The sequence below is a fragment of the Molossus molossus genome, unplaced genomic scaffold, assembly GCF_014108415.1.
Source record: "Molossus molossus isolate mMolMol1 unplaced genomic scaffold, mMolMol1.p scaffold_m16_p_13, whole genome shotgun sequence".
Classification (NCBI taxonomy): domain Eukaryota; kingdom Metazoa; phylum Chordata; class Mammalia; order Chiroptera; family Molossidae; genus Molossus; species Molossus molossus.
The window spans coordinates 3,744,305-3,771,844 of record NW_023425348.1 but is presented as its reverse complement, the minus strand read 5'-3'; the positions used below and the strand labels follow the sequence as shown (position 1 = coordinate 3,771,844).

The 27,540-nt window shown below is 42.1% G+C and overlaps 1 protein-coding gene across 1 annotated transcript in view; it reads right to left on the bottom strand.

The window, feature by feature from the left end:
- Nucleotides 1–27,540, bottom strand: part of PDGFD (platelet derived growth factor D) — a 279,190-nt gene that overhangs the window by 7,180 nt on the left and 244,470 nt on the right. Inside the window, exons 4-6 of the mRNA XM_036260183.1 lie at nucleotides 22,141–22,203; nucleotides 18,115–18,313; nucleotides 5,381–5,595 (exon numbers count right to left, since the gene is read on the bottom strand). Of these exons, the coding sequence (XP_036116076.1) occupies nucleotides 5,381–5,595; nucleotides 18,115–18,313; nucleotides 22,141–22,203 (477 nt within the window). The remainder of the gene's footprint in view (nucleotides 1–5,380; nucleotides 5,596–18,114; nucleotides 18,314–22,140; nucleotides 22,204–27,540) is intronic.

The window sequence follows — 27,540 nt, the reverse complement described above, 5'->3', positions numbered from 1 at the left end:
TTTGTTCACTCAGCATCCCCAGGAGGTCAGCAGCACAGGTGTTATTATGATGAGTGAATTAACTTTTCTATACACATTAACTGCTCCAGCTCATATCTGTATTCTTTTGCATTAACTTAGCACTTCAACCAGCAATTTGTTTATATTCCTTACACAATTTCAGTAAGATGAGCTTTGGGGGCTAGAAAAGAGTGTAACAGTTAATGGATATCATGTATTTCAGGTCCGTCTGGGAACTTGGCATTGTAGGTTCTCAGGGCGGAAGCTGAGGCCCTGGGAGGTCTCACTTGCCTGGCCCTAGGCTGCCTCCCTGCAGCAGAGCTGGGACCGGAATCCATGGCCCTCTCATCTGTTCACACGGTTGTCTGGCCCTACTGCCCTGCCTCTCCCAGGAAGCACAGAAACAGCCTGAAAGAGCCATCTCAGCTTTCAGTCAAAGAGGAAGAAAAGGAAAGTATCAGGGGACTATACATAAACTTAGAAATGATAGTTCCGGAAAAAGAATGGAAGAGATTTACTAGACTTTTGTTATCAGTTATATCAAAACCCCAAATCTCTCTGCCTTAACCATAGAGTAGAAACTCTGAAAAAATGCTTTTCTGTCTTCTCGGTTTTAATTTACAATTTTAGCTAAATTTGTTTCAATAACAGATACTTAAAGCATGTAAAACCGGAAAGTATTCTTCTTTTAGCTCAAGTCTGAAGCTCAACATGTTATTACCTCTGATATTTTGATTCCTATATAAATATCTGTCTGTATCTCCAACTCAAACTGTAATAGCGATTTTTGATATCAAATTCTACATTAAAATACAAAAAGTCCTGTAAAGTCATTTTTAGTTGTGTGCAGAGACAAGAATGATTCTGGAAGATGTATATGTCAGAAACAGGCTTGTGTGTTCACTGTAGTTGCTGTTAGCCATTACATGAAAGTTAGTTAAAGGTAAATACAATGAAAATGAGGCTGCTTCTGTGCCTCACGCAAATATCAGGTGCCCTAGAACCACTCGTGATGAGCACGCTGGACAGTGCGGAGGAGAACAGCCCCATCACCACAGAATGTTCTACTAGTGTAGGGGTCATATCAGCTCTGTGACAAAATCTGAGAGAAAGGGCAAAGAAAATTAATTTTTATCTTTCTCTCTCTGCTGCTTCCTAAGTTTTTATTTATTTATATATTTATTTATTTATTCCTCACCCGAGGACGTTTTTCCATTTTTTGTTCAGATAGAGTGGGAGGGGGAGAGAGAAAGAGAGAAACATCGACGTGAAAGGGACACATTGAGTGGCTGCCACCTGCGCGATCCATCGAGTGCCAGGGACAAACTGCAACTGAGATACGCACCCTTAGTGGGAACCGAACCCGGGTCTCTCTGGACCACAGGCCGACGCTCCAACCGCCGAGCCAAACCGGCCAGGGTGCTTCCTAAGTTTTTATTGGTTGACTGAATGGACACAGAAGACCAAATGATGATAAACAGTAAATACTAAAAAAAGGTCACCGTATTTCTAGGGAATCTCCTACTCCTTCACTCTGCATTTTCAAGGGAAGATGAGAACTGATATATAGTATCCGCTGTCTACATAACATATGTTCTGGAACCTTCCTTACCTAAAAGGCACTACCTAAGGTATCTTTTTAAAAGAAATGTTTTTAATGACTTTTGAGAGACAGAGAGAGAAACATCGTGTGAGAGAGAAACATGGATCAGCTGCCTCCTGCACACCCCCTAGTGGGAATTGAGCCTGCAACCTGGGAATCGAACGGGGACCTCGCAGTCCATGGGACAACGCTCAATCCACTGAGCTACCCTAGCAGGGCTAAGGTATCTTTTTTATCCTATATATTCTAAGATGCATAACATAGTTGTTAGGGAAAAGAAAAAATAATAGGAGACCTACAAACTTTTGAGAACAAAAAGTAATAAAAATGCCAACATTGTACTGCACAGTGAAGAAGGCTAAAACCCCTACAGGAGAAATGCATAACCTGTGAACAAAGCAATGAGATTAGCTTCATTAGGAGCTTTATAATTTCTCAGTTTTATTCCTTAAACGCTGAGCACTGAAGTATTTGTGGAGAGTCACACTGGCCTGCTTAGGTGATGAGTTCCAGTCACCCTGAAGGGGCTCATCTCTCACAGACTCATTTCCCATCTCATCAATTATAACCAGGGGCTGAGGAACCTGGGCTTTCATTTCTGAGTCAAGAGTACAGACACAGAACCAATAGAACAAAGGGTGAGGATTTGCCCCTAATGAGCCTAGCCCCAGCGACCCCCACTTCTGGAAATGGAACAAGACTTTGCTCCTTCCTGCGGGCGCTGGGCAGGGATCGCTGTGACATATCCCAGGGTATTTTAGGGGTTCAGGGGAAACGGCCGGAGCTTTGTGTGGTGGCTGACTGAGTGATTGATGCTCTTGTCCCTTCCTTCGGCGCTTGGCAGGGTGATTTTGTACAGAGCTCTGCAGACTCCTAGAAGTGAAAATATTATGACACATTTCGAAGAGATGCTTCAGACAGCAGTTTCAAAGATGCCAAGATTTTTGACCTGTGTGTGTGACTGAACAGGCATCAAGGGCTTCCCCTTCTAGATATTAATTGTTTACAGGAATTTACAGGTAACAGCTATCGTGGACAGAAACAAGAAAGGAACTAAGAAAAGGACCCCATCAGGGAGGCGAGAGTCCTGTTGCGCGTACCTTTAACTCCCCAAGCCCAGCCGCACCTTGTGTCTGAGCGGAGACAAGATGGGAACCCCGCACGCTCCAAAACGTCAGAGGCTTTGCCTCCGTCACGCTGAGGCAGGGACCTTGTCACGCCCTAGATTATGTTAACTCTAACCTGATCACTGCATTCTGCACTCATCTTTCAGTTTTAACTAAACGTCCAAAATTCAGGTTCTTGACCTCAAGAACACTGTCCAATCTGAAGTTCATCAGGTCGTACAAAAATAAAACACAATGAACACAGACGACAGCATTCTCTGGATGTGAGGGCTTGTTTTTCCCTTTGACAACTGTGGGGTGGTGTAAGAAATTCTGTGACCAAAGGAGTGTGTTCTAAGAAGGTCTGCAGAAGGTGCCTTCCCGTCGGAGGTGGGCATGCTCAGGCCACGACTTCCTGCCTTTCCCAGCGGAAAACACCACTTATGACCTAGCCAAGAAATTCAACTCGGGAGTTAGCTCCTAACGTATTATTACTGTTTTATTGTTTTCAGGATAACAAGGCGGATTACAAGGCTGGAGGTTTTATTTAGGGAGCAGCACCTATTGTTTTGTTTTGGTGGATACGGGTAAAAACCAACCCAAACAGTACTTCCTAGCAATACTGTTCGCTTCACATTTCAGTTTATATTTTTAAACACATTTCTGTTTGATGCTTCACATTTTAAAAAACACATTTCATATGCAGTATATTATTTGATCCCCAGAACCACGCTGTAAGGGATTATCCGATATATTTCCTTAGTCCCATTTCACACATGTGAAAACTGAGTCTCTAAACTTGAGCGACTTATACATGCTCCCATAGCAGGGCAGTAACAAAGCTGCTGTCAACGTCAGGAGCCACTCGAATTCCCCCAAGTCTACTCTTTAATGCTCAATAAAATGCTATATATTTTATTTTATTTAAAAAAAATTTTTTTCAGTTTTATTGAGATATAATTGACAGCATATAAGTTTAAAGTGTACAGTAAAGTGGTTTGACTTATATATGTCATGAAATCATTACCATGATAAGTTTAGGTAACATTCATCCTCTCATGCAGATACAAAAAAGGTAAACAATTTTTTCAGATTTGCTCTCTTAACAACTTTCATATATACCATACAGCAATGACAACTGTAGTCATCATGTTGTACATTATTATACCCCTAGAACTTAATCTTATAACTGGAAGTTTGTACCTTTTTGTTTTTTTATAGTTTTTTCTTTTATTTATTTTTTCTTTTTTTAATCCTAACCTGGGGATATATATATATATTTTTACATTTATCTTTAGACAGAGTGGGAGGGAAGGAGGGGGAGAGGGGGAGAGAGAGAGAGAGAGAGAGAGAGAGAGAGAGAGAGAGAGAGATGAGAGAGATACATCGACTGGTTACCACCTGCATGACCCCAACCAGGGCCAGGGACGAACCACAACCAAGGTACGTGCCCTTGGCTGGAATTGAACCTGGGACTCTTTGGTCCACAGGCCAATGCTCTAACCACTGAGAAAACTGGCCAGGGCAGTTTTTTCTTTTATTAATTTATTTTTGTTACAGATGTTTCTTCTTTTTCCCCATTGACACCCTCCTCCCGATCCCACCCCACCCCCAGCACCCCCAGCATTGTCTATGTCCATTGGTTACACATACATGAATATAAGTTCTTTGGTTTATCTCTTCCTTCCCTCCCCCCTCCTGCTCTTCTGATGTTTCTCAGCCTGTGTACTTTAAAAGAGAGAGCACAGTGTTACTATTAATAAGAACCGATTCTGGAACCAGTTGATCAGAGTGTAGGTCTGGGCTCTGTGATTTATCAACCATGTAGCACTGGTCAACTTACTGGTCTTCTTAGGCCTCAGTTTACTTTCCTATAAAAAGATAATAAAAATAGCATTTCCCCCTCCCCACCTTTACAGCGGTGTTGAGAAACTGCTAAGTGAGTTAATGACTACTTATAATAATATCTGGCACATACTAAATTCTCAGGAGTGTTTGTTACTATAATTATTATTAAAGGTTACTGCTCTCTCAAATTTTTGTTCTTCATATGTCTTTTATTATTTGTATTTATTTTTTCATAATTTCAGAGCTGGTTCCCTAGGTAGCAGTCAGTAGTATTTAGGAAAAAATTGGTATTTCTAAAGGAAAAATACTTTTATGTTTACAGAATGAGAAATTTTCTGACAATGCATATTTTCTGACAAATCTTTTGCTATCTTTACACTGTTTGATTTTAATGACTTAATTGAATTAAAGTTTGGCTCTTAGCATCTTCTGAAGGGAACCTGGATTTTGCAGTCAGACTCTGTAAATAAATACCACCACATTTCCACAAGGAGGCAAGTAAGCTCCGAAATTACGCCACCGTCCATTTGCTCATACACTTATTCTAACAAGGCTGTTGTCAACCTACCGGGTATATTAGGAGGGTTAGAAAAGGGAGTCCCTTCTTCAGGACGAACTTAGATCCCCCCAGGGCATTTAGCGCGACACAGTCAGCACAAGTATGATTTCAGCTCCCAGTCATCCCCCTGGCTGGGTGCCCCTGGGCAGTGAACGACCTGAAGACTGTGAGCAGTGGTCCTGCCGTCCAGCACCCAGATTCCTGCCTTTGCAGCGGAGACCGCCACCTGAGGCACCACAGCGGAGACACTGGAGAGCGACATACCTCGTGGTACTTTTTCACAGTCTTCCCCGAACTGCACCTGCAGGACTTCCAGCCGGCGCTGCCGCAGCCACAGTTCCCCCCGCAGCGCTGCACCAGGAGGCAGCGGGGGAAGAAGACCACGCTGCTCAGCTTCAGCTCCTCTCTCACGTTCACCGAGTAGTTCCTGGGCGTGCAGCTGTACCGCTTGACATCGTCGTTGAGCCTGTCCAGGTCAACTGTAAGAAACACACTGCGTGAGCCGCGCTCCTGGAGGCACACCTCCGCACGTGTGGTGGGAGGGCGGGAGATGCTGTGAGGACGGCCTGACCCAGGCGCTGAACATGTCCTTGGGCCTCAGTTACTACTCCAAACCCAGGGGTGAAAGTCTAAATTTTCTTTGGATCCTCTCTGCCCTTCTAAAAAAAAAAAAAAAAAAAGCAACAACAAATAAATACAAAAAAACTCAAAAACTTGGCTAAATCTCTATGTTGGCTCAAATTTTCTTGTATCATTTTTTTAATACAAAAAAAAAAAAAAAATAGTGTCCTGAGGGGGGAAAAATAATCAGAAATTTAAAATAATTGCCTTTATCTCCTTGATTCTAAATAAATCCTGACTCTAAGCTATTACTTAAATATAATTTGAATTATATCAGGCACACATTAGGAGGACCATCATTCTAAAATATTTAATTGGCAATGAAATTTTACAAGTAAATATGAGAAAGAAAAAGGTTTTAGCTGATTTCAAATCACAGGTTAACCAAATCGTCAGAAGAAATGGTATTTTCTCGGTTGTGAATATGATGATATTGGTGCACTGGGTCCAGAGAGCAGGATGACTTAGTGGTTAGATTCTTGGGCTCCGTGGTAAAGTGGCCGCTGCCTTCATATCATGGCTGCACCTCCTTTTAGTTAGAAAGTTACTTAACTGCTCTGAACGACTGCTTCTGCATCTATAAAATGCAAATAGTATACCTATTTCGCAGCAGTATTTGAAGGATTGAATCTAGTGTGCATGGCTGTTTATTATTATTCCTTTCGGTTTCTCCTGCATATTTTCCTTTTAAAGTCAGGTGATCAAAACTTACAATGAAAAAATTCAGGCCTTTCTTTTCTATTTCTTTCTTTTGGCCTTTACTCCACATACATGATTGCCCAAGGGGACGGCTACTGGGCTTCTGTGAACAGGAGCACCACCCTACCTTCTCATGCTTCAGTCACAAACATGTATAAGAATTACATTTGTATTATTATATTATATCAAATACATTTTAATTAGTGGTCTCAAAATCCATCTAATCATCCACTTGACATCCGGATCCTCCGAGCGGTGAGCACATTCATGACTTTGTTCTCAGAAGAAAGTGCCTTGTCCACACAGGTCCCACCCCCTTTGCTAGTGCATCTCCCCTGCCACCAGAGAGGCCGCCACAGGAGTCATCAGGCTGACTCTGGACTCTAGCCCCAAGTCCTAGTCCTCAACCAAAACCGCTTGACGGGCAGTAAAGAGAGCTCTTTTGGGGTGGAGGTCAAAGGCTAAGGATGCTGTCAGTAAAATCCATCTGAGGGAAACCAAAACAAGGCACTAGTGGGTGAAGAGTCCTCTTAACCCCATGAAATCAGCTGAAAGACTGGCCAGATGGCTGCATGACCCCTTGAATAAAGAATTAAATGGTTCTTGGATTGGTGCCCTGGCCCGAGTGCCTTTCATATGTGCAACTACGCCCTGGTTCTCAAGGGCAGGGGCTATTCCCCAGGGTTATATGCTCAGCTCAGGACATGGTGGGGACTGAATAAGTGCTAAATAATTGCTGTGCATAATTTACTGCTGTTTTTTTTTTTTTTTTTCTGTTTCCTTTGTAAAGACGTCCTAAGTTTAGCTATAATCAATCCAGATTTAAATTGAATGAACTGTGTCTTGGGAAAGGAACCATTTTTATCTGCTAAAGCCTTGCAAATAACTGCAAGCAAAGCAGGCAGGATTACATAAATGGATTAAGAAGTGCAGCAATCATCCATTACAAGTGTCACCCTGAGATAAACGCTGATGCTGGCCTGTGCATCACCGGGCCTGTGGACAGGGCTGATGCAGAGGCCAAATCTGCCGCTTGTGATAATGGGACGATATTTCATCTAGCATAGCAGAGTAAAGAGGTGCAATTAGCAAGAAGGGGGTGTGACGTGCGGGGAGGCAGAGAGGAGTAGGCGGGAGTATCGATTCTCCCTACTTCCGCCCTCCGGTAGGCACCTGTGACTCCTTTTCCTTGTTCCTGACCCAAAGTGAAAGGTAAGTGGGAAAACTGGAATCAAAACCCTTTCCCCTTTTGCTCCGTAATCTTTGTTATAACAAGTAGAATTGTAGGCACCCAGCAGCTGAAGGAAGGGCACCCCATCTCGTGCTGTATCAAGCTCTTTTGTAGGCCGTTGGACTAGGACTGGGGTGCTGAATGGCTATATCCTTATCTCCAGAATGTATCCAAGCCAAATTACAGTATGTGTCCCCTATAGGAATGTAGCCAAACCCCAAAGTGCCCTCAACAAACCAGAATAAGGTATGTATGTCTTACCTGTCTTAAAACACAGCTCTGCACATTGTTCCAGTTTACTGACTAGCACCGGTTCCTTGCGTTTCCCACCCGCTGCGGACAGATTTCCCAGGCTGTCAGTCTCGTGCATCAACTCCCTGATGTGACTAAGAACCGAGGCCAGTGTGACTGCTGTAGAATCCAGCTGCCCTGCTTATCAGGGGATGGAAACCACCGAGGCACTCAATTTAGAACTAGAACTAAAAGGTTCTTCGGACTGGATGCAAATAACTTCAAAGCAAGATTGCAGCCGCTCAGCAGGGGTATTGAGTTTCCAGTCAAGGAGACTGATTAGCAGGCAGCAGAGCAGGAAGCCAGACCCCGGCTGGGCTGAGCGGCTATGCACTGAAGCTCTGGTGGCACTTCGTGGGAAGGGGACTCTGTGAGCCTGCTGGGAAGGAGGAAGCCAAGAGGTACAAACCCAGGGAGAAGGGCTGCCTTTCCCTGTCCTGCTTCAGTCTCCATGGCAGAACATTATAAGGATGTTCCAGATTTAATTCAAGGGCCCATTAATTTTATGTAATTTCCCCAGTTCATCCAGGGGTGCATCATGTTATAATTCCTCTTTTGCTGTTCTTTTGAATTGGAGTCTTCTTGCCTTTTCACGGCTCTTTAGTGTCAGTTAAGCTTGGGGGCTATGCACTGAGGTTGGCAAGGCTGAGGTGGTGTCACCGTCTCCAAAGCTTCCTCTGGACACGTTGATCCAATGTGGGCCCCGCACAGCGCGTGGGAGCACCCTTCTATTTGCAGCGGGCCTCGCACCGCCCAGTCACAGACGTCTCCTGGGCTGTGATAAGGGCTCTGAGCCCCGGGGTGGGAATGTGGGAGGCAATGGTGTATTGGAGAAGGCACACCCTTGTTCAGTTTCTAATCTGTTAAGGCTTAGGTGTGGGAGAAAGGAGAGTCAGATCCTGGCCACCTATATTCCTAAGTACCAGGAAACATGAAAAGTTCTGCTCATGTATGATTGCATGAAAGCCCCATAAATGCAATGAATTACATACCACTATTGCCCTTATTTTTCTAGTTGAGGGAAGGTTGAGAACAAAAGTTGTCCAAAACCACACAATCAGTAGGTGGTAGGGCCAGAGTTTGATCCCAGGCTTTTTCATGCCTCTTGTACTTACGAGCCCCAGTCTGAAGATCTGAAGGAGGGTGCAAAGAGCACCTCCCATGAGCCATGTTGGGGCCACCCCTGGAGGCCACTGCTGTCCGAATACCTGGCTGCTTAGGTGAGCTGATAGGCACTCACCTGTCATTTTCAAGATGCTGTCCACTACATATATCCAGGCACGTGCTCCTGTGCACGCACATCTATTGAATTCTACTGGAAGTGAGTGAACCATGTTCTGACTAATAAACCAGGCAAATGTAAGAGAGCATGTTGTTTTCTTTTATATTGAGCAATATAATGTATTTCATCTTTTTCACCTGAACTCAAGAGACCTTTGTCTATTCATGATCTTCATTTTGTTTTATCATCTTCTTTATTTAGATGTGTCTGTTCCACTAAACTGTAAGGTTCTAGGAAGCAAAGAGTTAACCATCTTTTTGCCCCTCTTCCAGTGCTCTGCCTGCTGGAAGGACCAATGTAGGCCATTTAAGGCCACCTCTTCTAAAAACCACTTGGTCTCAACGATGAGAAGCAGGGGACTGGTGAATGAAACAGTCTTTGTAGTCTACCCACATGGGCCATTTTAGAATATTTGATACAATCAATGAAATCCAGTGTAGAAAACTGAAGTCATTATGTACCTGTAAGACAAGTGTTTCTGATTTTCTTTAAATGCCTATCTTTTGTGACTCTGAACGAAAACCCAGAAACTTAAAATCAAGATTAGAGAGCCATGGGCAGGAGGCCCAGTTAGTTGGAGTGTCATCTCATACAGCAAAAGGTTGCGGGTTTGATCCCCAGTCAGGGCACATACGAAGACAACAGATCAATATTTTTCTCTCACATTGATGTTTCTGACTCTTTCCCTTCCTCTCTTTCTGAAAATAACTGCAAAAAACAAACACATATCCTTGGATGAGGATAAAAAAAAAAAAACATAAAAAAAAAAAGATCAGAGGAAGTCTCAGCCATTTATAGCTCTACTAAGCAATCTAAATTTTCTTTGCAAGGAATAGGTCCTCAATAGCTACTATCTGAATAAATCAAACTACTGGCGGTATTAGGTATGAACCAAGATGATTGTGCCGAGACCCAAGGGACCTACAAGCAGTGCCCAACAGGCCAGAGGACGCATCAGAAAGGCTGGTCCCTCTCACATAGCTCAAGCTGCTCAGGAATATGTCCTTTGCCAAATTAAAAATAATGTCACAATCTGTCACGTAAAGTGCTCAGATTTTGACTTTGAAGTTACAACACTAGATTTATGGTGTTTTGGGTGGAGCTGGGAGGTAAAGGGAATATATAAATAATTGTAGTACGTTTATATTAAGCAACTAGGGTGATCTCAGCCTTTTTTCAAGGTTCGTCAATTCTCCAGGAGAAGTTTTCATCTTTACAGACATTACAACCTCACTGTAATTTTCTGATTCCTTTTTCTATAAATCAGCACATAATTGTGAAAACTGTTTTCACATTTCAACCCTAATTTAGAAGTGCAAGTAAATCTGGAAAGAACAATTATATTATAACTTTTAACGAAGGAATATCAAGATATTTCAAACTTAAAATCCCGAATTCCATGACTTCATTTGTTGGTTTAATTTTTAAAGAATGGTAACATTTACCATTTATATTTATAGAAATCAACGTAAATCATTTAAAAAGTTCCCAATCAGATAATTCCTAGTTTTCGGGGTTTGAAAACATTGTTAAGCAAGGAGTGAGTGGAAATTCATCGAGTCCCCACTGTGTGCCTGGCACTGTGGGACCTGCTTTCATCAACTCCAGTATCACTGAACCCCCTAAATTGCCTTAGAAACTCCATCCCACTTGATAGTGGGAACTAAGATGCAGAAGTGAAGTGACTTGTCTAAAGTCACTGGACATACAGTGGGCATTTGGTAAATATTTGTTGAAAATGAACGGATGAGTTCAGGAATGTCTGCAAGGCACTGAATTAGGCGTGAAAGCAGCCTCCACCATCATACGATAATCCTCTGAACTCTAGGAACTCATGACCTGGGGAGGAGTATGAAATACATCTATGAAATGAAAATGAGAAAACAAGTTAGGAGAAGACAAGAATCAAGGAGATCCTAAACGTCCCTCTTCTTCTCATTAGACAAGTCTCTGAACTTTAAACACCAATGAGTTTCCCACAGTATGGGAGATGCAGCCAACAAACCCAGATTAATGTCATGGTCCTCTACACAGAAAGTTTCTGAATTTGTTTATTTTACCATGTAAAATGGGAGTAAGAATACTCTCTTGCTAAGGAATTGATTAAGATAGAATGAGTTAAGCGTGTTTAAAGCATAGGTCCAAATCCTAGCTCTCAATAGGTAATGTTGACATGAGTAAAACAGATCAGTGAGGTAAGGGTAAGAATAGAATCACCCAAATAGCCGAGGTTCTGCAATCGATGATCACTAAGAAAAGGAAGGGCATGCCCACCTTGATCTAAATGTCAGAAGGCAGTGATCGTGTGTGTTTAGTTTGAGTTAATAGGACTTAAAATAGTCTTATGCAAGTAAAGACTCTCAGTGAACCAGATCTCCCACCACCAGCAGTTTCAGCACGAGCTTGTGCTCCAGGAAGGTGCACTTTCTCCGTAAGTCCATTTGGGTCATGAGAGAGAAGGTGCTGGGGGTTCCCCAGTGCTTCACAGAAAACACAGGCACAGGCTCCACAAGGCAAACCCATTCATCTTCAACAAGAGCGACCGTCATGGAAAAGGCGCGTTTGCCCACCCAGACGCTAACAGCTACTTAAGGTTTTCCACCTCCAAATGGATTTTTCTAATCAATTTGCATTTGAATCACAGGCCTAGATTGGAGGAATGACTGTGATTATGAAAGTGAGGTTAGAATACCACAATGATGGACAACCTCAACCAGGAGAAGGCTGCACAGTAGTGGGAGGGGATCCTTGTCCCTGCACTGAGATTTTCTTCAAATGTTGTCATGCCTGTGCCCTCATAGATGTGCAACATGATAGACAACTACCTTTTTAGTGAGGCTTTCTGGAAAACAGAGTGAGCGGGGACTCTAGATACCTACATATCCTATGGGTCATAAACTGTGCCTACAGCATAGAAAGGAAAGGTTTGTAAAGGAAACATCCAGTGAGCAAAATGGTACCAGAATGTTTCTGGGTAAATAGTATCATAGAAAAGTTTAGTCCTTGGCAATCATTTTGTAAACTTTTAATGAGTATATTGATTATACAGATACTTAAATCTGACCATATTTGTATACTCTGTAGGAGGTTCTCCAGATTACTGATTAGTATCTTAGAGCCTCCCAGGGAACAGAGCAGAGGGGTTCACAGAAATACCTTGCTTCTGTGCAGACTTCTGTGTTCAAGCAATAATAGTAGCTATCATTTATTGAGGGTCCACGAGGTGTTATACACTCTGCTGTTATTAATCCTAACATAGCTTTTCAAAGTGGTTATAATTCGAGACACTCACACTGCAGAAAGCAGAGGCTTGGAATCAATGAGTGACCTCCTCAAGGTCACTAGTCGTAGGATCTGAGTTAGAATTGTATCCCAAGTTTACACTACTACAAAGCCCATGCTCCTCCCACTACGGCATTCTTTCTTTTATGCTACTTCTAGCAATTTTGTGGTAAACACATTTAATATTAATAAAGAAAGTGTTTACTTGGTGCATATCACACGGTTCAGGAAAGTCAGTGAAGCTAGCCCTCATTCAACATGAGAAATTAGAAAATAAAACCATTCTGATATAATGTGCCCAGTGCCTCTGTTTGTTGCACGCACACGTAGATAATGACAGAAGAATGACATCTCAAGACGGACTGACCTGATTCATCGCTAATGTTGGCTGAGGGCTTTTTGCAAATTCTTACCCAGATAATGTTACAAGCACTCAGCTTGTGGTGGCTTTAGCGTGTTTCTAAAATATGTTCATCTTACAAGCTCTGAAATTACTTACCACAGTCTACATCACAACTGAAAGAGCAAAACTTATATCTTCTTGGTTAGCAACCAGGGGAATGACAGAGACAGCTGTAAATGACTAATTTAAAAATAAAAGGTATTCTGACCTAAGAGAACTCAGAACTATTTCATACACTTTGGTACTCAACACATTTATTTCATTTAATCATCAGTTTATTATGCCAGTTATTTACCTATAAATAGTTGGCAAATTAAAGAGTTGAGTGTTTTAGATTTTAGAGAGAAATCACATAATTGGTATTAGATTCTCAGAAATGGGTTAATAACTGTCTCAGAGTAACAACATCTAACCACGTAGAATCTGTACAAATTATATATTTCAAACCCCATCACTTGGAATCAACTACTATTAATATATTTGCTCTACTCAATACTAAAACACTGATTTTTTAAAAGAGGGGTGCGTGCGAATTTTGGTATGTGCGCCAAAAAATGGCAACTCTTTTTTTTTTTTTTTTCAGAGTAATTATAGTTCAGAACTATTCGTATGGACTACCTCAACAATTATCTCCATATTTTTATCACAACACAAACTGCGAAAGCAGTCTTCCCCTTTGCTGTTATATATGTTGAATTTTTCTATGCTACAGACACTGTCATTCTGGAAAGTCAAGTTCTCCTGGAATAAGTAAAAGAACGTATCTCACAACATTGTTAATCCCTATAAATTGCTTCTCAAGTGATGTCCAGTCTAGTAGAACTTAAGGCCAATCATTTAATTTAGAAATGTCAAATTCTAGCCTATGATCTTGAATATATAAATACTGCCCTTATGTTTAAAGGTACGTATTTGAAAGCTATCATAGAACAGTTTCAGTTAAATGTCAGCAGTCATACAGTGACTCAGAGGGTAACTGCATAGCTCGTAGAAAGCCATATGATTTTTCTTACCTAATTATGTGCACATCTGTGGTGATATTTGAAATTTCAGAGTAAGGAAATAAGACTTGAACTTGAGACAATTTTGTAAAACTTTTGAACAGCTTTGAGGTTGAAAGCATGAGGTTGAAATCATTGGCAAAAAAATGGGTTTTGGAACTACAGTTATCTACAGATTTCAATTATCCATACTACCCTTTTCTCCATTACCCCCTGAAACACTGAAAGCTGAACATATTAACTTTTTTAATTGATTTTTTTAGAGACAGAGAGAGAGAGAGAAACATCGATATGAGAGAGAACATCGATTGGCTGCCTCCTGCACACCCCTACTGGGGATCGAGCCTGCAACCCGGGCATGTGCCCTGCCCAGGAATCGAACTGGGACCTCTCAGTCCATGGGACAAACTCAGTACACTGAGCCACACTGGCCAGGCTGAACATATTAACTTGTAATATTATCTTTAGTCCAGAAGTACTTACAGACAAGTTGGAGTTTATCTATTACTTGTGAATTTTTAAAAAGTAGATCTTATGTGCTGAATTTCTGGCTTCAGTACTTGGCAATGTTATCTGTCTCTTTTCTCTCCCTCCTCTCCCCAAATTTTTACTGCCCTCTTCCTTCCCATTTTCAACTCTTTTGTTAAAGAGACCTAAAAACTCACTGTTGCCTACTCTCCCTTCAGATAAACAACAGAAGCAAAGCATATAATTTAATTTTAAATATTAACTGTTTCTACCTCATTCATAAGTTCTCCACCAGTGTTTGTGTTTTATTTTAGAGTTTATTAAAGCCTGTGTTCGACCCTTTGACCATAAAGGGTCATCTTAGAGTCTTGCTCCTTGGTATCAAGAAAAATGCCACTTTTGACTAGTCTGGGCAAATCAGAGGAATGGATGTTCAACAGATATTTATAAATAGTGTTTGCTTCTGCACACCATCATTAACAGTTATCATTTGGATAATAGAAAACCTTTTAATGGATCATATAAAGTTCACATTTTATTTGACACCTATTGGTATCACCTTTGCTTTTGTGATACATGTAGGTTCAGCATCAGTGGGACGATCAACAATCATATGAGCACATTTACACGAGCACAGACTGGTGACTTGCCCATGTTAAATGAAATGGCACAGCTCTGCCTCAGAACCATTTTAAACAAGAAATTAAGAAATAGAATTGGCCCTGGCCAGTTTTCTCAGTGGTTAGAGCATTGGCCCGCCAATCGGAGAGTCCTGGGTTCGGTTCCCGCCAGGGGCACGTACCTCAGTTGCAGTTTGTCCCGGGCCCTGGTTGGGGTCGTGTGGGTGGCGACCACTCCATGTGTCTCTCTCATTGATGTTTCTCTCTCTCTCCCCCTCCCTCTCTCCCTCCTGCTCTATCCAAAGATAAATGCAAAAAGGTCCTGGAGTGAGGATAAAAAAAAAAAGAAATGGAATCAAAGCTAACAAGGAGAGAAATGTTTACTCTGTCAGAAAAAAGTAGAATGTCACCTTGAATGCTCCTACAAGGTTATTTCAGCAACCAAAGGCATTCTTCTTCTTCTTTTTTAAATCCTCACTTGAGGATAGGTTTGTTGACTTTAGAGAGAAAGGAAGGGAGGGGGGAGAGACATGCTGAGACATGACTGGTGCCTCCCGCAGGCACCCCGACCCCCCGAGGTGGAACCCACACTTTGTGGTGTACGAGCCCAGGCGCCAACCGCGGGCACCTGGCTGGAGCAAAGGCAGACAACACAGCTGTACTCCTTAGTCTATGGCGTGGGTTTCTGTAAACTTTAGAAGTACACGAACGCTGGGTTATCAATATCGTCAATTCCACACACATGAACTGAGCGTGTAAGTGTGTCGGAGACTGACAAGTGCTGCAGATGCAGCTGCCGATCTCCGAACGGTGGCTCCCCACGGGCCGCCTCTCGTGGTCAAGCTCAGTCCCCGGGAGCCATGAAGTAGCATCAGCACCAGCCAGCCCGGCTTCGAGACTCAGGCAGGGGGTGCTCCTCTCGTGATTTACACGAAGCCCGAGTTGCTGCCCTCAAGCCTGGGATTGAGTACCCCTCTAGGGTACACTAACCGTGCCGTGGGAGGACCCCACGCGGTGCTTTCCCGAGTACTCTGAACTTTGGGGTGGTGGGGTTCGGGGCAGGACAAAGGGGACGAAAGGTTGCAGGGGGAAGTGATGCAAACGTTCCCATTCTGAGTGCTGGCAGCTGACCTTTCTGAAACACGGCCGGGCCAGGGTTCCTCTCTGGCACCTACAGTCCAGGAAGCGGGATCATACACGCTGCCCACGAGAAGCCGGCCGGGAAGGGTCGATGAAAAATCACAAGACTTGCAAGTGGCAGGGTTAGGATTTAAGCTCAGATACCCTGCCTCAAATGCAACACGATTCCTGGGGGGGAAAAGTAATGGATTTAGGTGACTTTTAAATTATAGTATTTCCAAAAAAATACTATAGGAAGGGCTGACACTTGAATAGCTGTAGTGATTAAGATAGTAATGACAGAGTCCTGTTATATCATTTCTTTGTTCAGTACCATTTTAAATAGCTTTTCAAAACATCGTAGATATTTTACTTTCCTTTAAGTTGACCTAACAGAGATCCAGAGACAACAACACCTTACAGAAAAGTAATCTGTCCTGCGACTTGAATGGAGTCTGAGGCCCAGGGAGGTGCAGTGTGAGTCAGGGTGACGAGCATGTGGAACATCCCTGTGACATTAGGGCCGCCAGTGACTCCTGCACCTCCTAAGGTATGCATTTTAAGTATGTGAGATTATCACTCAAACCATAGCAGCAGACTGAGGCAGGACTTAACAAACTAGTCGTTTTGGTCCAGATGTTCTTATAGGTTGTGCTTAACAGAAACATTGTCTTTTATTTATTTATTTAAAAATTTTTTTTTTTTTTTTATCCTCACCGAGGACATTTTTCCAATTTTTGTTCAGATAGAGTGTGAGGGAGAGAGAGAGGAGAGAGAGAGAAACATCCACGTGAAAGGGACACATCAAGTGGTTGCCACCAGCACAACCCAACCAGGGCCGGGGACAAACTGCAACCGAGGTACGTGGCTTTAGCGGGAACCGAACCCGAGTCTCTCTGGACCGCAGGTCAACACTCTAATCGCTGAGCCAAACTGGCCAGGGCAACATTGTCTTTTAAAGTAGCCCAAGTTCTGTTCTTAAAAGTACTCCTGATATTACAAAGTATAGGAAATAAACTCTATTTTAGCTAAATGCCTTCACATCTATGATGAAAGCCAGCCTTATAAGACTTTTAGAGAAAATTTTAATATAAATCTTATCAAATAAAGCAAGGCGATAACTATAAATCATAGTTTTAATCAAGAAGAGAAAATTGTAAGTTATTTCTTTAATAATTTCAGTTAAACATTCAAATGAACATTCTCATCCCAAGTTCATATCACTCAGATATAGGACTAGGATGTTTGTTTTTTAAGAGTTTAAGTATTATTGTTTTAACTCATGTTTTCTCTGCCTATATGTTCCTCTCTTCTCCTCTCATTATACTTTCTGAACCTTACCATTGAAATGTGTGCCCTCACCCACCTCCAAACTATCCCAGACTTCTTTGCTTCTTCCTTGGGATATTGACATCCTATGAACCACCCAGGATGCCAAGCACATGGTAGACCCTCATAAAAATGTTGTAGAATGGACACTGAATGAGTACAGTTGACCATTGCTCTACCAGGAGCCTCTCCACCAACACACCGGGTCCTGGGCTAAGTTAATATTCACCAGAGAAGCACAGGCTGCCACTAGAGATAAGAGACCATAATTCTCATTTCCTCTCCACTGCTAAGCAGACACACAGGCCTTGGCCAATTATTCACCTCCCCTGACTTTGGTCACCTCCACTGTTTACAGTACCTTACTTGCCTCGAAGCACAAAGCTCATCGGAATAATTCTGTGAGGTCTCTTCTAGCTCCAAACTATGACATATCTTTGGTTGAATCAAACCTTTCTTAGTCCCACACAAACAGCAGGGTTTGGGAAAAACACAGAAAATCATATCAAGGTGCTGTGAAAAAGATATGTGATAATGGACTGACAATAATCATCTGATTTAAGTGGATTAAATAGGTTGCATTGCTCATCCCTGATTATGATTACAATTAATACTCATCTGCTTCTGAAGAACCTACAACACTGTTTCTTACCTTTTGAGTTCCTGTCATGGTATGACCGGCCTCGATAATGGGGTGTGTCCAAGTACAGATTCTCCAGATCTTCTTGCCATGATTCGGGACTGAAGTGCTTGAGCAGGTCTTCCACCTTATCAAACTGTGCAACGGTTTTGTCCAGAGCATCCGCCGTGAGAGTGGGGTCCGTTACTGATGCAGAGTGATAGGATACCCCCTAAGAGTGACATACAGCTCAGTGAACTCAGAAAAAACCCATTGCTGTGAAATACAACAGTCAAACAACTACATGGAAGAAACATACACAAGATTGTGATTATAAGATACCATGTGCATAAATATTATGCTACAGTACTATTTCTAAATAAGCAAAATTAATTGGTAAATGACAGTCAATCACTTTTTTTTGCAAATCCAAACCAGGCAGATTATAAAACCTCCACTTCATCGGAATTGTAATCATTAAAAAGGACACAGGCTAGATGGAAATATTAAAATTAGGTCATCCGATTTCTGGTTCAATGTCCCACATCATTTATATCAACAACCAATGGTAAACAATTAAATTCTAAACTCCTCCCACACAAGTTTGCTCATCGGGGGATTCTCTGGTTCAGCCTCGTGCTGGTTTACAGGTCACCCAGCATTGCCAGGGAGTGTGAGTGGGGTTTGAACACTCAGGAGACATCTTGATAAAATTCAGCACTTTAACCAGCTTATTCACTGTCAATAAGGATAATTAGCCGTGAAACTGGCTCTCTTGACTTAAGAGGGGAAGACTCACTGGGAAGCAAATGTACTTTTTTACAGTGCTGTCCCTGCTAGTGACCCGGGTGCCATGAGACCTTGTCGGGAGTACTTCATAAACGGGGAGCGCACGTCACTGGGAGCCTGGGAGGGGTTGTGTACTTTGCTGCAGAATATATCCCCATGTAAGTTTCCAAGCACTTACTTCACTAACCCTTGTACAATCTCGAGGTAAATGAGCCTTGATTCAAATATCTCTGTAAAAATTCATGACCCATTAACAAGGAAATAGAGAGCGCAGTCTCGAACAGTTTCTAAATGTTAACGGAACCACCAAACAAGTAAGATTCCCCCAGGGCAAAATGTCCTATCACTACAGGAAGATGGAAATGAATGAAAACCTGGGTTTCTGCAGCCTAACTGCAGGACCGCGCTGAGAAGGAGGGGCCCCAGAGTCAGGGCGGAGCTGGCCACCCTCCGTCTCAGGGACCCGTCTCTTTCCAGCCAGGCCAGGGGTCTGTGCGCGACGCCACCACCGCTTGCACTTGCTCTGACAGGTGAAGTCTCTCTTTAGCAAAATGAAGTGTGTAACACTTTCCACAATAAAGAAAAATTAAAAAAAAATTTGTTTTAAATGTCTGAGAAAAAAAGACCAAGTGTGTAAACAAAGTCAACTACCACTGGCGTCATTGGGGGGCGGTTTTCAAACATGCCTTTTGGGCAGAGTGAGTGGCGGGGACATGGGGCTTGGGAGCAGGGTGGGGCTCATGAGACAGACGGGGAAGGCGAGGCCTCTGGTCACACTAGCGTGTGCGTGTGTCTGATGTAAGCTGAACCCTGACTGAAGCCCCTCCTTTCCCGTTCCCGTCCCTCTTCACATTGCATGCTGGAGGGGGCTAATACTGGGATTCAGTACCAGGATTCCAAATTCCCATTCCAGTCGTGCTGTCTGGAGAATCTGCTGTCTACCTGGCTCATAGTCACCAGATGATTTACAATTAGCCTTGTATCATCATCATGTGGGTCTCAGTCCAAAAAATCAAAATAAGCTGGTCAACATTCATTGTATGGGCAGCACATAAAAGCTTTGAAATTAAAATGCTTCCCAGGGTTTTAAAAATAAAAGCAGGGATATCCATCAAGCCATTCCACACAGACAAAAGCTTCACACAATGGCTCTGGGGAGCTCCAGGCAAGGGGTTCCTGGGGTTGCTCCTAACTGTGCCTGGAATGTAGTGTGTACCCGGATAGCTCCTCCAGAGCAAGCTGTGGGGGGGCTCTTAGTCCCTGAGGGGGGAGGAAATGGAATCTCTTTAACATTAGTCTGAAAGGCAAACCCAGCCCACAGACAAAAGGTAAGATCGCCTTATGTGTGAGCTTTGCTGCTGTTTTCAAGTTTTGACTCAGGACAACGGACAGAAACACAGATGATGGCGAGGAAGATGTTTATGAGTGACTGGATGGCCGAATCAACCCATGGGATCATTTTGTTTCTGAGGTAATTATTTAAAATATATTTAACAAATTCTAAATCTAACTGAATTACCTTAAAATGATCATTTGTAAAAAATGCTTGCCCTGACCAGTGTCGCTCAGTGGTTAGAGTGTCAATTCCTGGTCAAGGGCATGTACCTGGGTTGCAGGTTTGATCCCTGGCCCCGGGTCAGGGCATGTGCAGGAGGCAAAACATTGATGTGTCTCTCTCACATCGACGTTTCTTTCCCTGCCCCCCTTCCACTTTCTCTAAAAATCAATGGAAAAAATATTTTCAGGCAAGAATTAACATAAAAATAATGCGCTGAGGACTGTAAACGACTTTCAACAAAGACAAATTATGGTTCACGCAAAAGTTAATGGTAGTCCAGGGGCCCTTGCTCCTCCTTCGGAGGTTCTTGAGAAACAGTGCTGATGAAAGGAGTCTTGTCTGTCTGTCCTGGAGGACTGCTCAGAACCTGGGTTAGCAACTCAGCCCGGGGAGTTTCCAGCGGATGTGGACCTGGGCTGGGCTTCCACAGAAACTCCGAAGAGATGGGGAGACCCCCTCTTTTAGAGGACCTGGGTGGTCCTGCATTAGCCAAGGGGCCCTGTAAGCTTGGTTGGGCACTGCAGGCAGCACTGGGTAGATAGCCCCGAGCTACCCGGTGTACGAAGCTTCAGAAGTGGGAGGACCTCTGTGCAGAGCAGCACCCTGTGTTCTGGCTGCAAAGCTGCCTCCAGCATCCGCCTTGAGCTGCCAGTCTCAGGCTCTGACCGTCCAAGCCTCCTGCTCGGCCTCCCAGCTCCGCAGTCTCACCTGCCTTGTTTTTGTCGTCACCTGCCTGGCAGTGATTTCTTACACTTGGCTGGGTTCAGAGTGCACACTCTGGACTGTCAGACCAAACAAAAAACACTCTTAAGGCCACTCTCAGAGGCCTCACTGGTCTCTGGCTCTCACCATGTGGCTCCAGCAGTCACACAGCGGAATTAAATCCCCAGTCTCCATAGCTGAGGAAGTCCTGCCATCTGAGGGAATTAAAAAAACAAATCCCCCAGAGAGCTTAGCACTTTTTTTGGAGAAAAAAGTCAACTCCAGTGACTCGGCCACACGGAGCCACTTTAGAACCATGGAAAAGCTTCTCCATGCTCCTGACCTTTCAACGAACAGCTGCATTTATTATCTTGTACTTTATTGCTACATAAGTGCTACCTATAGAATTGGTGAAAACATGGCCTGTTCTTTCTGTACAAAGTACATAAGTAGACAGAATACTGAGAAATGACTGAATTAGGAGAAAAAATAGGGGCATGAACCATTTTAGTTTCAGCATGAGTTATGTGTTATTTCCAAGTCAAATAGAACACATGCCTGGTTTGCACTTAAGTTATCTTACTGTAAACATTGGAATTTTTCACATCTAAAAAGGTCCTTGAAAATGCAAATGTTAACAGTTTCTCCTGGAATATTAAAAAAAAAAAAAAAAAAAGATTTCAAAATTCCCCTCTTGAGCTTGGGCCAAGTTTGATACATTTGATGTGTCTGCACAGACCTTTCGTTGGAATGTTCTGCTTTGAAACTGATAAATACGTAAGCCATTGTCTATTCCATGTTCCCGTATGAGTACTGGCATTTCCTGAAAGCTTTGTGAAGAGGGGAAAGGACATCTGACAGAGCCCAGGGGACCTCCGGAGAGAGAATACATCATGCTTGGAGTGTGGCTGTGGTCAAGCTGTCCGTCCTTACTCCTGCTGCTGTCTCTGGGCTGACCGGAGCTGCGCCATCAGGCTTTCTCACTGGCAACAGAAAAATAAATTACTTACTGAGATAGAGCTTGTGACCGACTCCCAGTTGGTTTCTGAGGCTGCTGCGGGTTGGAAATCTTCCTAGAAGGCAAAGGAACATCCGTGTGAGTCAGTCATTCCTCCGGTCAGTTCATTATGTGCACAATTTCAACATCGCAGCCATCGGAATCTTCTCACTCAGAGAAGCAGGAACAGGGCTGCATTCCCACTGCCCGGTCACCACTGGTCTTGAGCACCTCCCCTCGAGACGCGGCGGCGGCACCCGCAGCCACCTGTGGGCTCTGGTGACAGGGAAGTGTGCAGGCAGCTCAGGTTTCACTCGGCCATCCACTGGCTGTGGGGCCTCGGGCACCCTACTCAACCCCTCCAATCCTCCTCCTCATCTGTGAAAGGCTGGTATGGGGCACTTACATCACAGGGTTGTTTTGAGAATTGATTCCATTAATTATGTAATTATAACCAGCACTTAATAAAGTACTCAAAGAACAATATTAGTTATTATCAGTATTAATATTTATTTGGTTCGATCATATTCACTCCTGCCTGCTGAGCTAGTGTACAATATCAGTGATCTTTTTCAAGATAAATTAACTGACAAAGGGCTATTCTTGCCTGCATCGAGAAATGTCAGGAAGAATGACGAGGGAAGAAAATGACCGTGGGGGTGACAACATGCTCTGCCCTCCGGAAAGGAAGGTAAAGGGCAGACGTGAGAAAGTTATTTATCTCAGGGAAGCCACAAAGGACATGTGGTAGCAATGGACCTCAGAGAAGGAAACTTCTCTTAAAAGGCAAACTCTCTCCACTTTGTATATGACTTTCATGTTAATTACTCCTGCACCAGGAAGTTCAAAAAACACAATGGGAAGAAAAGCTGATTCTACCATTTTTACACGTCACACACAGTTTCTTGATCTTGCTAACATAAATCATCTTATTTCCTCCAGCCTGGCGAGGGGGTGGAGGTATTTTGAGATATTGCTGAGAACAATTCAACCACCAAACATGTCAACTCATTTACCCAAGTATGGTCACTGAGTGAGAACAAAGTATCAAGACTCTATTCCATTAACGTTTTGAGGAGCTGAAGCACATTTGTTACTGGTGTATATACAAATGTCTGTGATGTAGAACATTTTAACTGTTTATCAGTTACGAGTCAAGTGTGGGGTTAAAGGAATGAACATCATTATTGTAATCTCAACCTCATGGAAGATGGGAAAGAAAGAAAACATGGGCTCTGCACTCTGCAAGACAGATTGGACACGAAAGAGGACACTGAGTTCCCACAGCAGAAGGCTGTGTGCAAACAAATGAAGGTCAGAATTTTTGGAGTCTTCTAAAGCAGGTGAGCCGGTGAGCCTGGGTAAGGGCCAATGACTTCACGTCTTGAAGGGACTGTGGGTAGGAAGGCATATACTGGATAAGACCAACATGAGCAATCCTTAGATTGTAGAATTTTCATTTTCCCTCACTGATTCAGTAGTTGTTAATCACCTACTAGGTGATACATTCTAAGCTGAGGATAGACTCACAAAGGCATAAGAAACTATCCCCATGCTCAAGGAGTTAAATATGTAAACATATAAAGAGACAGGTGCAATAGACCCATGAGGGTGCTCTGATATCAGACTAATCAGAATACCATGGAAGGTAGTAGAAAATTCACTTGGAGAACAAGTGGGCTTGGAACAAGTTTACATTGGAAGGTGACTCTTGATTTGAGTCTTGTAGGTCAGATAAGTAGATAAGTAAGTAGACGGTTACTTGCAAGAAAGGTGGGGTACCAGACTCAGTCAAAAAGAGGACAATTCTAGACAACATATGGAAAATATACAGAAAAAGAAGCAAGTTACTGGGGAAAATTAATGCAGAACATAGTGTGTTTGAGGTGTCTATATGATATCTGGGTAGAGATGTGTAGGCCATTTGCAATATGAGAAGGGACCTCATGATAGACTTGCACTTCAGATGTAAATTTAGTAATTGTCATCACAATAATGGCAATTAAAGCAAGTCATGGATTATGATAACCGTGTAAAAATCAGAAAAGAACAATCTAAAGGACTTGAAACTGGAAAGAATTTTAGAATTCTCTAGTCCAGTCTCTTCATTTTAATGATTAGAAAGCCAGTTCTCAGAGAGATAAATGATGTGCTCTGTATTCCACGGCCCGCCTGGTGAAGCTCGGACCATCAGAGCTTATTTTTGAGTACAAGCTGCACGGTCATGTTGACATCATTACAACTGGCTGGAAGGAAAGTGTCTACAAGAGGAGTGAACAGAAAAGCAGGACCCACAGAAAGCAGAGTGCCTGCCAGGGGAAGGTTCTGTGATGATACCCTTCACAGTATTCTTAGTTATTTAGATTTTTTGTGTATACTTAGTAAAAAGTCTGTGACTTCAGCTTGATTTTCTTGCATAGACACATGATAAAAATATTCTGTTAAACATCTTAAATATAAAGGGCCTTTCATGCTTGTGAACCTCAATAAATTACACAAAGAACTTTTAGCTTTTTCATTATCTTGACTTCAGGATTCCAGGGACAAATTCCAGGATTTAATAGAGACAAACGATAAAAAATTTCATTAAGATCCAGATAAAATGTAAATTTATCTTCTTTTAGCAACAGGGATATTAGACATTCAAAAGAAACCAACCTTTGTATGCTATTTCAAAATCTGTCATTATTTATAATGACATTTAAAATGAACTTATGAAAGAGAACAATATCTCTTTTAAGAATAAAGCACAGAACCTCCAAATTTTAGCCCTGAAAGGGGAATCTTGTCATGGGAAGGAACATAGCAATTTTACTTTCTAATCTATCCTTAATATGATCATTTCTCATCTCTTCCATAACCACCTCCCAAGTCCAAGATACCAGCCATTTTCCCAGCTGCCTGTCAGCTTTCTCCATACTTCACTTCTTTCCCTAGAGTCTACTACGTTCTACATGACAGCCAGGTGGTCTTCCCCCTCTGCTGTACTGAGAAATAACTGACATAAAAAATTGTGTAAATTTAAAGCATATACTGTGATAATTTGATACATATATATTGCTAAATGATCAATTACCAAAATAAGTTAATGTATCCATCACTTCACATAACTACAATTGTATGTGTGTGTGTGTGGTGAGAACATCTACTCTCTTAGCAACTTTCAAGTATATAATATAGCATTGTTAACTTTAGTCACCACGCTGTACATTACATTCCCAGAATATATCCATCTTATAACTCGAAGTTTATACCCTTTAACCAACATCTGTCAATATTCTCCACTCCCCAGCTTCTGGCAACCATGAGTTTAGGTTTTGTTTTTAGATTCCACATATAAGTGTCTGGTTCATTTCACTTAGCATCATGTTCTCAGGGTCCATCCTTGTGGTTACAAATGGCAGGGTTTCCTTCGTTCACATGGCTGAATGATATTCCATGGTGTATATTACATGTAATATGTATCAAATTTTCTTTATACATTCATATAAACATGGGGGTGCAGATATTGCTTAGAAACAGTGATTTCCTTTCTTTGGGGTGTATATCCAGAAGTGGGATTGCTGATCATTTGGTAGTTCTAGTTTTAAATTTTTGAGGAACCTCTATGCTCCAATTTCTCTGGTTTCTTGTGTACATTCAGGGATGATGTTCAGCTCCTTCCTCTCAGCACAGGTAAAGCTGTAGTTTATAGCCAGAGTCATTCTGATAGGTCAGTGTCTATGTCATACTCTTTGCTTCATATTTTTAATATCATTCAGGGTAAACAGCTTGCTTTTTCAAGCTCCACACTAATGGAAGACAAACTCATTTTTGTGTGGGTGCCCTTAGCATTACCTAAGAGATGCTAAAACAGAGTGAACACTGAATAATCACTTAAAATGTATCATAAACAATCCAGCTTAAAAAATACATTTCTGTTCTTTGTTACAGTAATTTCAGATAAATTCTTTAAAAATCCATGTCCCATTCTTCTGAGGAGAGACAGCTACTTCCAAGAGATAACTATTTCCAAAAAGTTGGTACAAATTCAGCCTGAATTTCCTTGCCTCCTGTCCATGAACTGTACTTTTAGAACATTCCATACTAAAAGAAAGAAGCTGATACATTGGTTACTTTGTTCCCATTGTCCATGCAGGGAATATCTGTACTTCGGTGTGAGGCTGTCTAAAGGACTCCTTTGAGAGAGGAGCAAACTGACACTCAGCCACACAGAAGGCCCAGGATCCCCAGACTAATTATTACTGGAGTCAGGACTAGAACCCCATAAACTATTGTGCATCTCTTAGTCACATGTTCTTTTCTAAGCACAAATGCAAAAGTCAAAAACATAAAAATTGGCACACCTCACATATACAAATGTTGTGCAAATCCAAAAATACCAAAACAAAATTGAAAGCACAGTGACAAACCAGCAAACATACTTGTAACAGATATAACAGCATTTTTAAAATAAAATAAATTCACAAATCAAAAGTGTATAAAAGAGTATGTTCTACATCATACAATTTTGCTAGAAAAATGTACAGATATCTGATTGAAACAGGACTCAAACATCCTCACACACTTATTGACATTGTCGGCAATGAATGATGGGTGACTTTTTTTTTCCTATTGTGAAAATTATTAAAAGAGACCTCAACCAAGAAGAGCCTGTAGGGGGAGCTCTCATGCCCTACCACTCATCCCTGGTTGCCTGGAACTGGAAGAGAAGTGCTGTGCATCTCCAACAGGAAGGTGTTTTCTACTCTACAGTACTACCCCAGGAGGAGGAATGAAGATTTTCTCCTCCCACGGCAACAGCCCAGCCAATAAGAGGCTGTCACAGCCCACCTAATGAAAAGCCACTACAATTCAAACTCCCAGTTACCTCCAATGGACTCTCTGTTTATAACAGCCCCTCCCAACGTGCCCTTTCTGCTGTAAAGGAATGTTCCTCTCATTTGTTCTCTGGACTTGCCTGTGGTTTTTGCCATAGCTTGCATATCCCGAATTGTCATTCTCTGCTGTTCCTGAATAAACCCAGTTTTACAGTAAAATAACAAGGTTTTACTTTTAAGGTCAACACTATATACATGTTCTAAAATTTTCATAATAAACATCTTGTTTTAATAAGAAATGGTAAACTTCTAAAAAAACAATGGAAAAGAAAAAAAAATTGATTGAAGTGTGTGTGAACATTTACACCTAAAGCCTTATATGTTATATTATTATAATGAATGATGTTACCTATGTATTCTCTAGTGGAAAAGAAAAGTCTTCTTGTGGAAATCCTTTCCACCAATTACTAAATATAATATTATCTAGAGATTTGTTATAAAGAATTCTAGAATGATCACATTTGGCTCCACCTGAAACTTGGATAATGCAACACAACTTTTTAAAATTGATTAATTGATTGATTTGAGAGAGA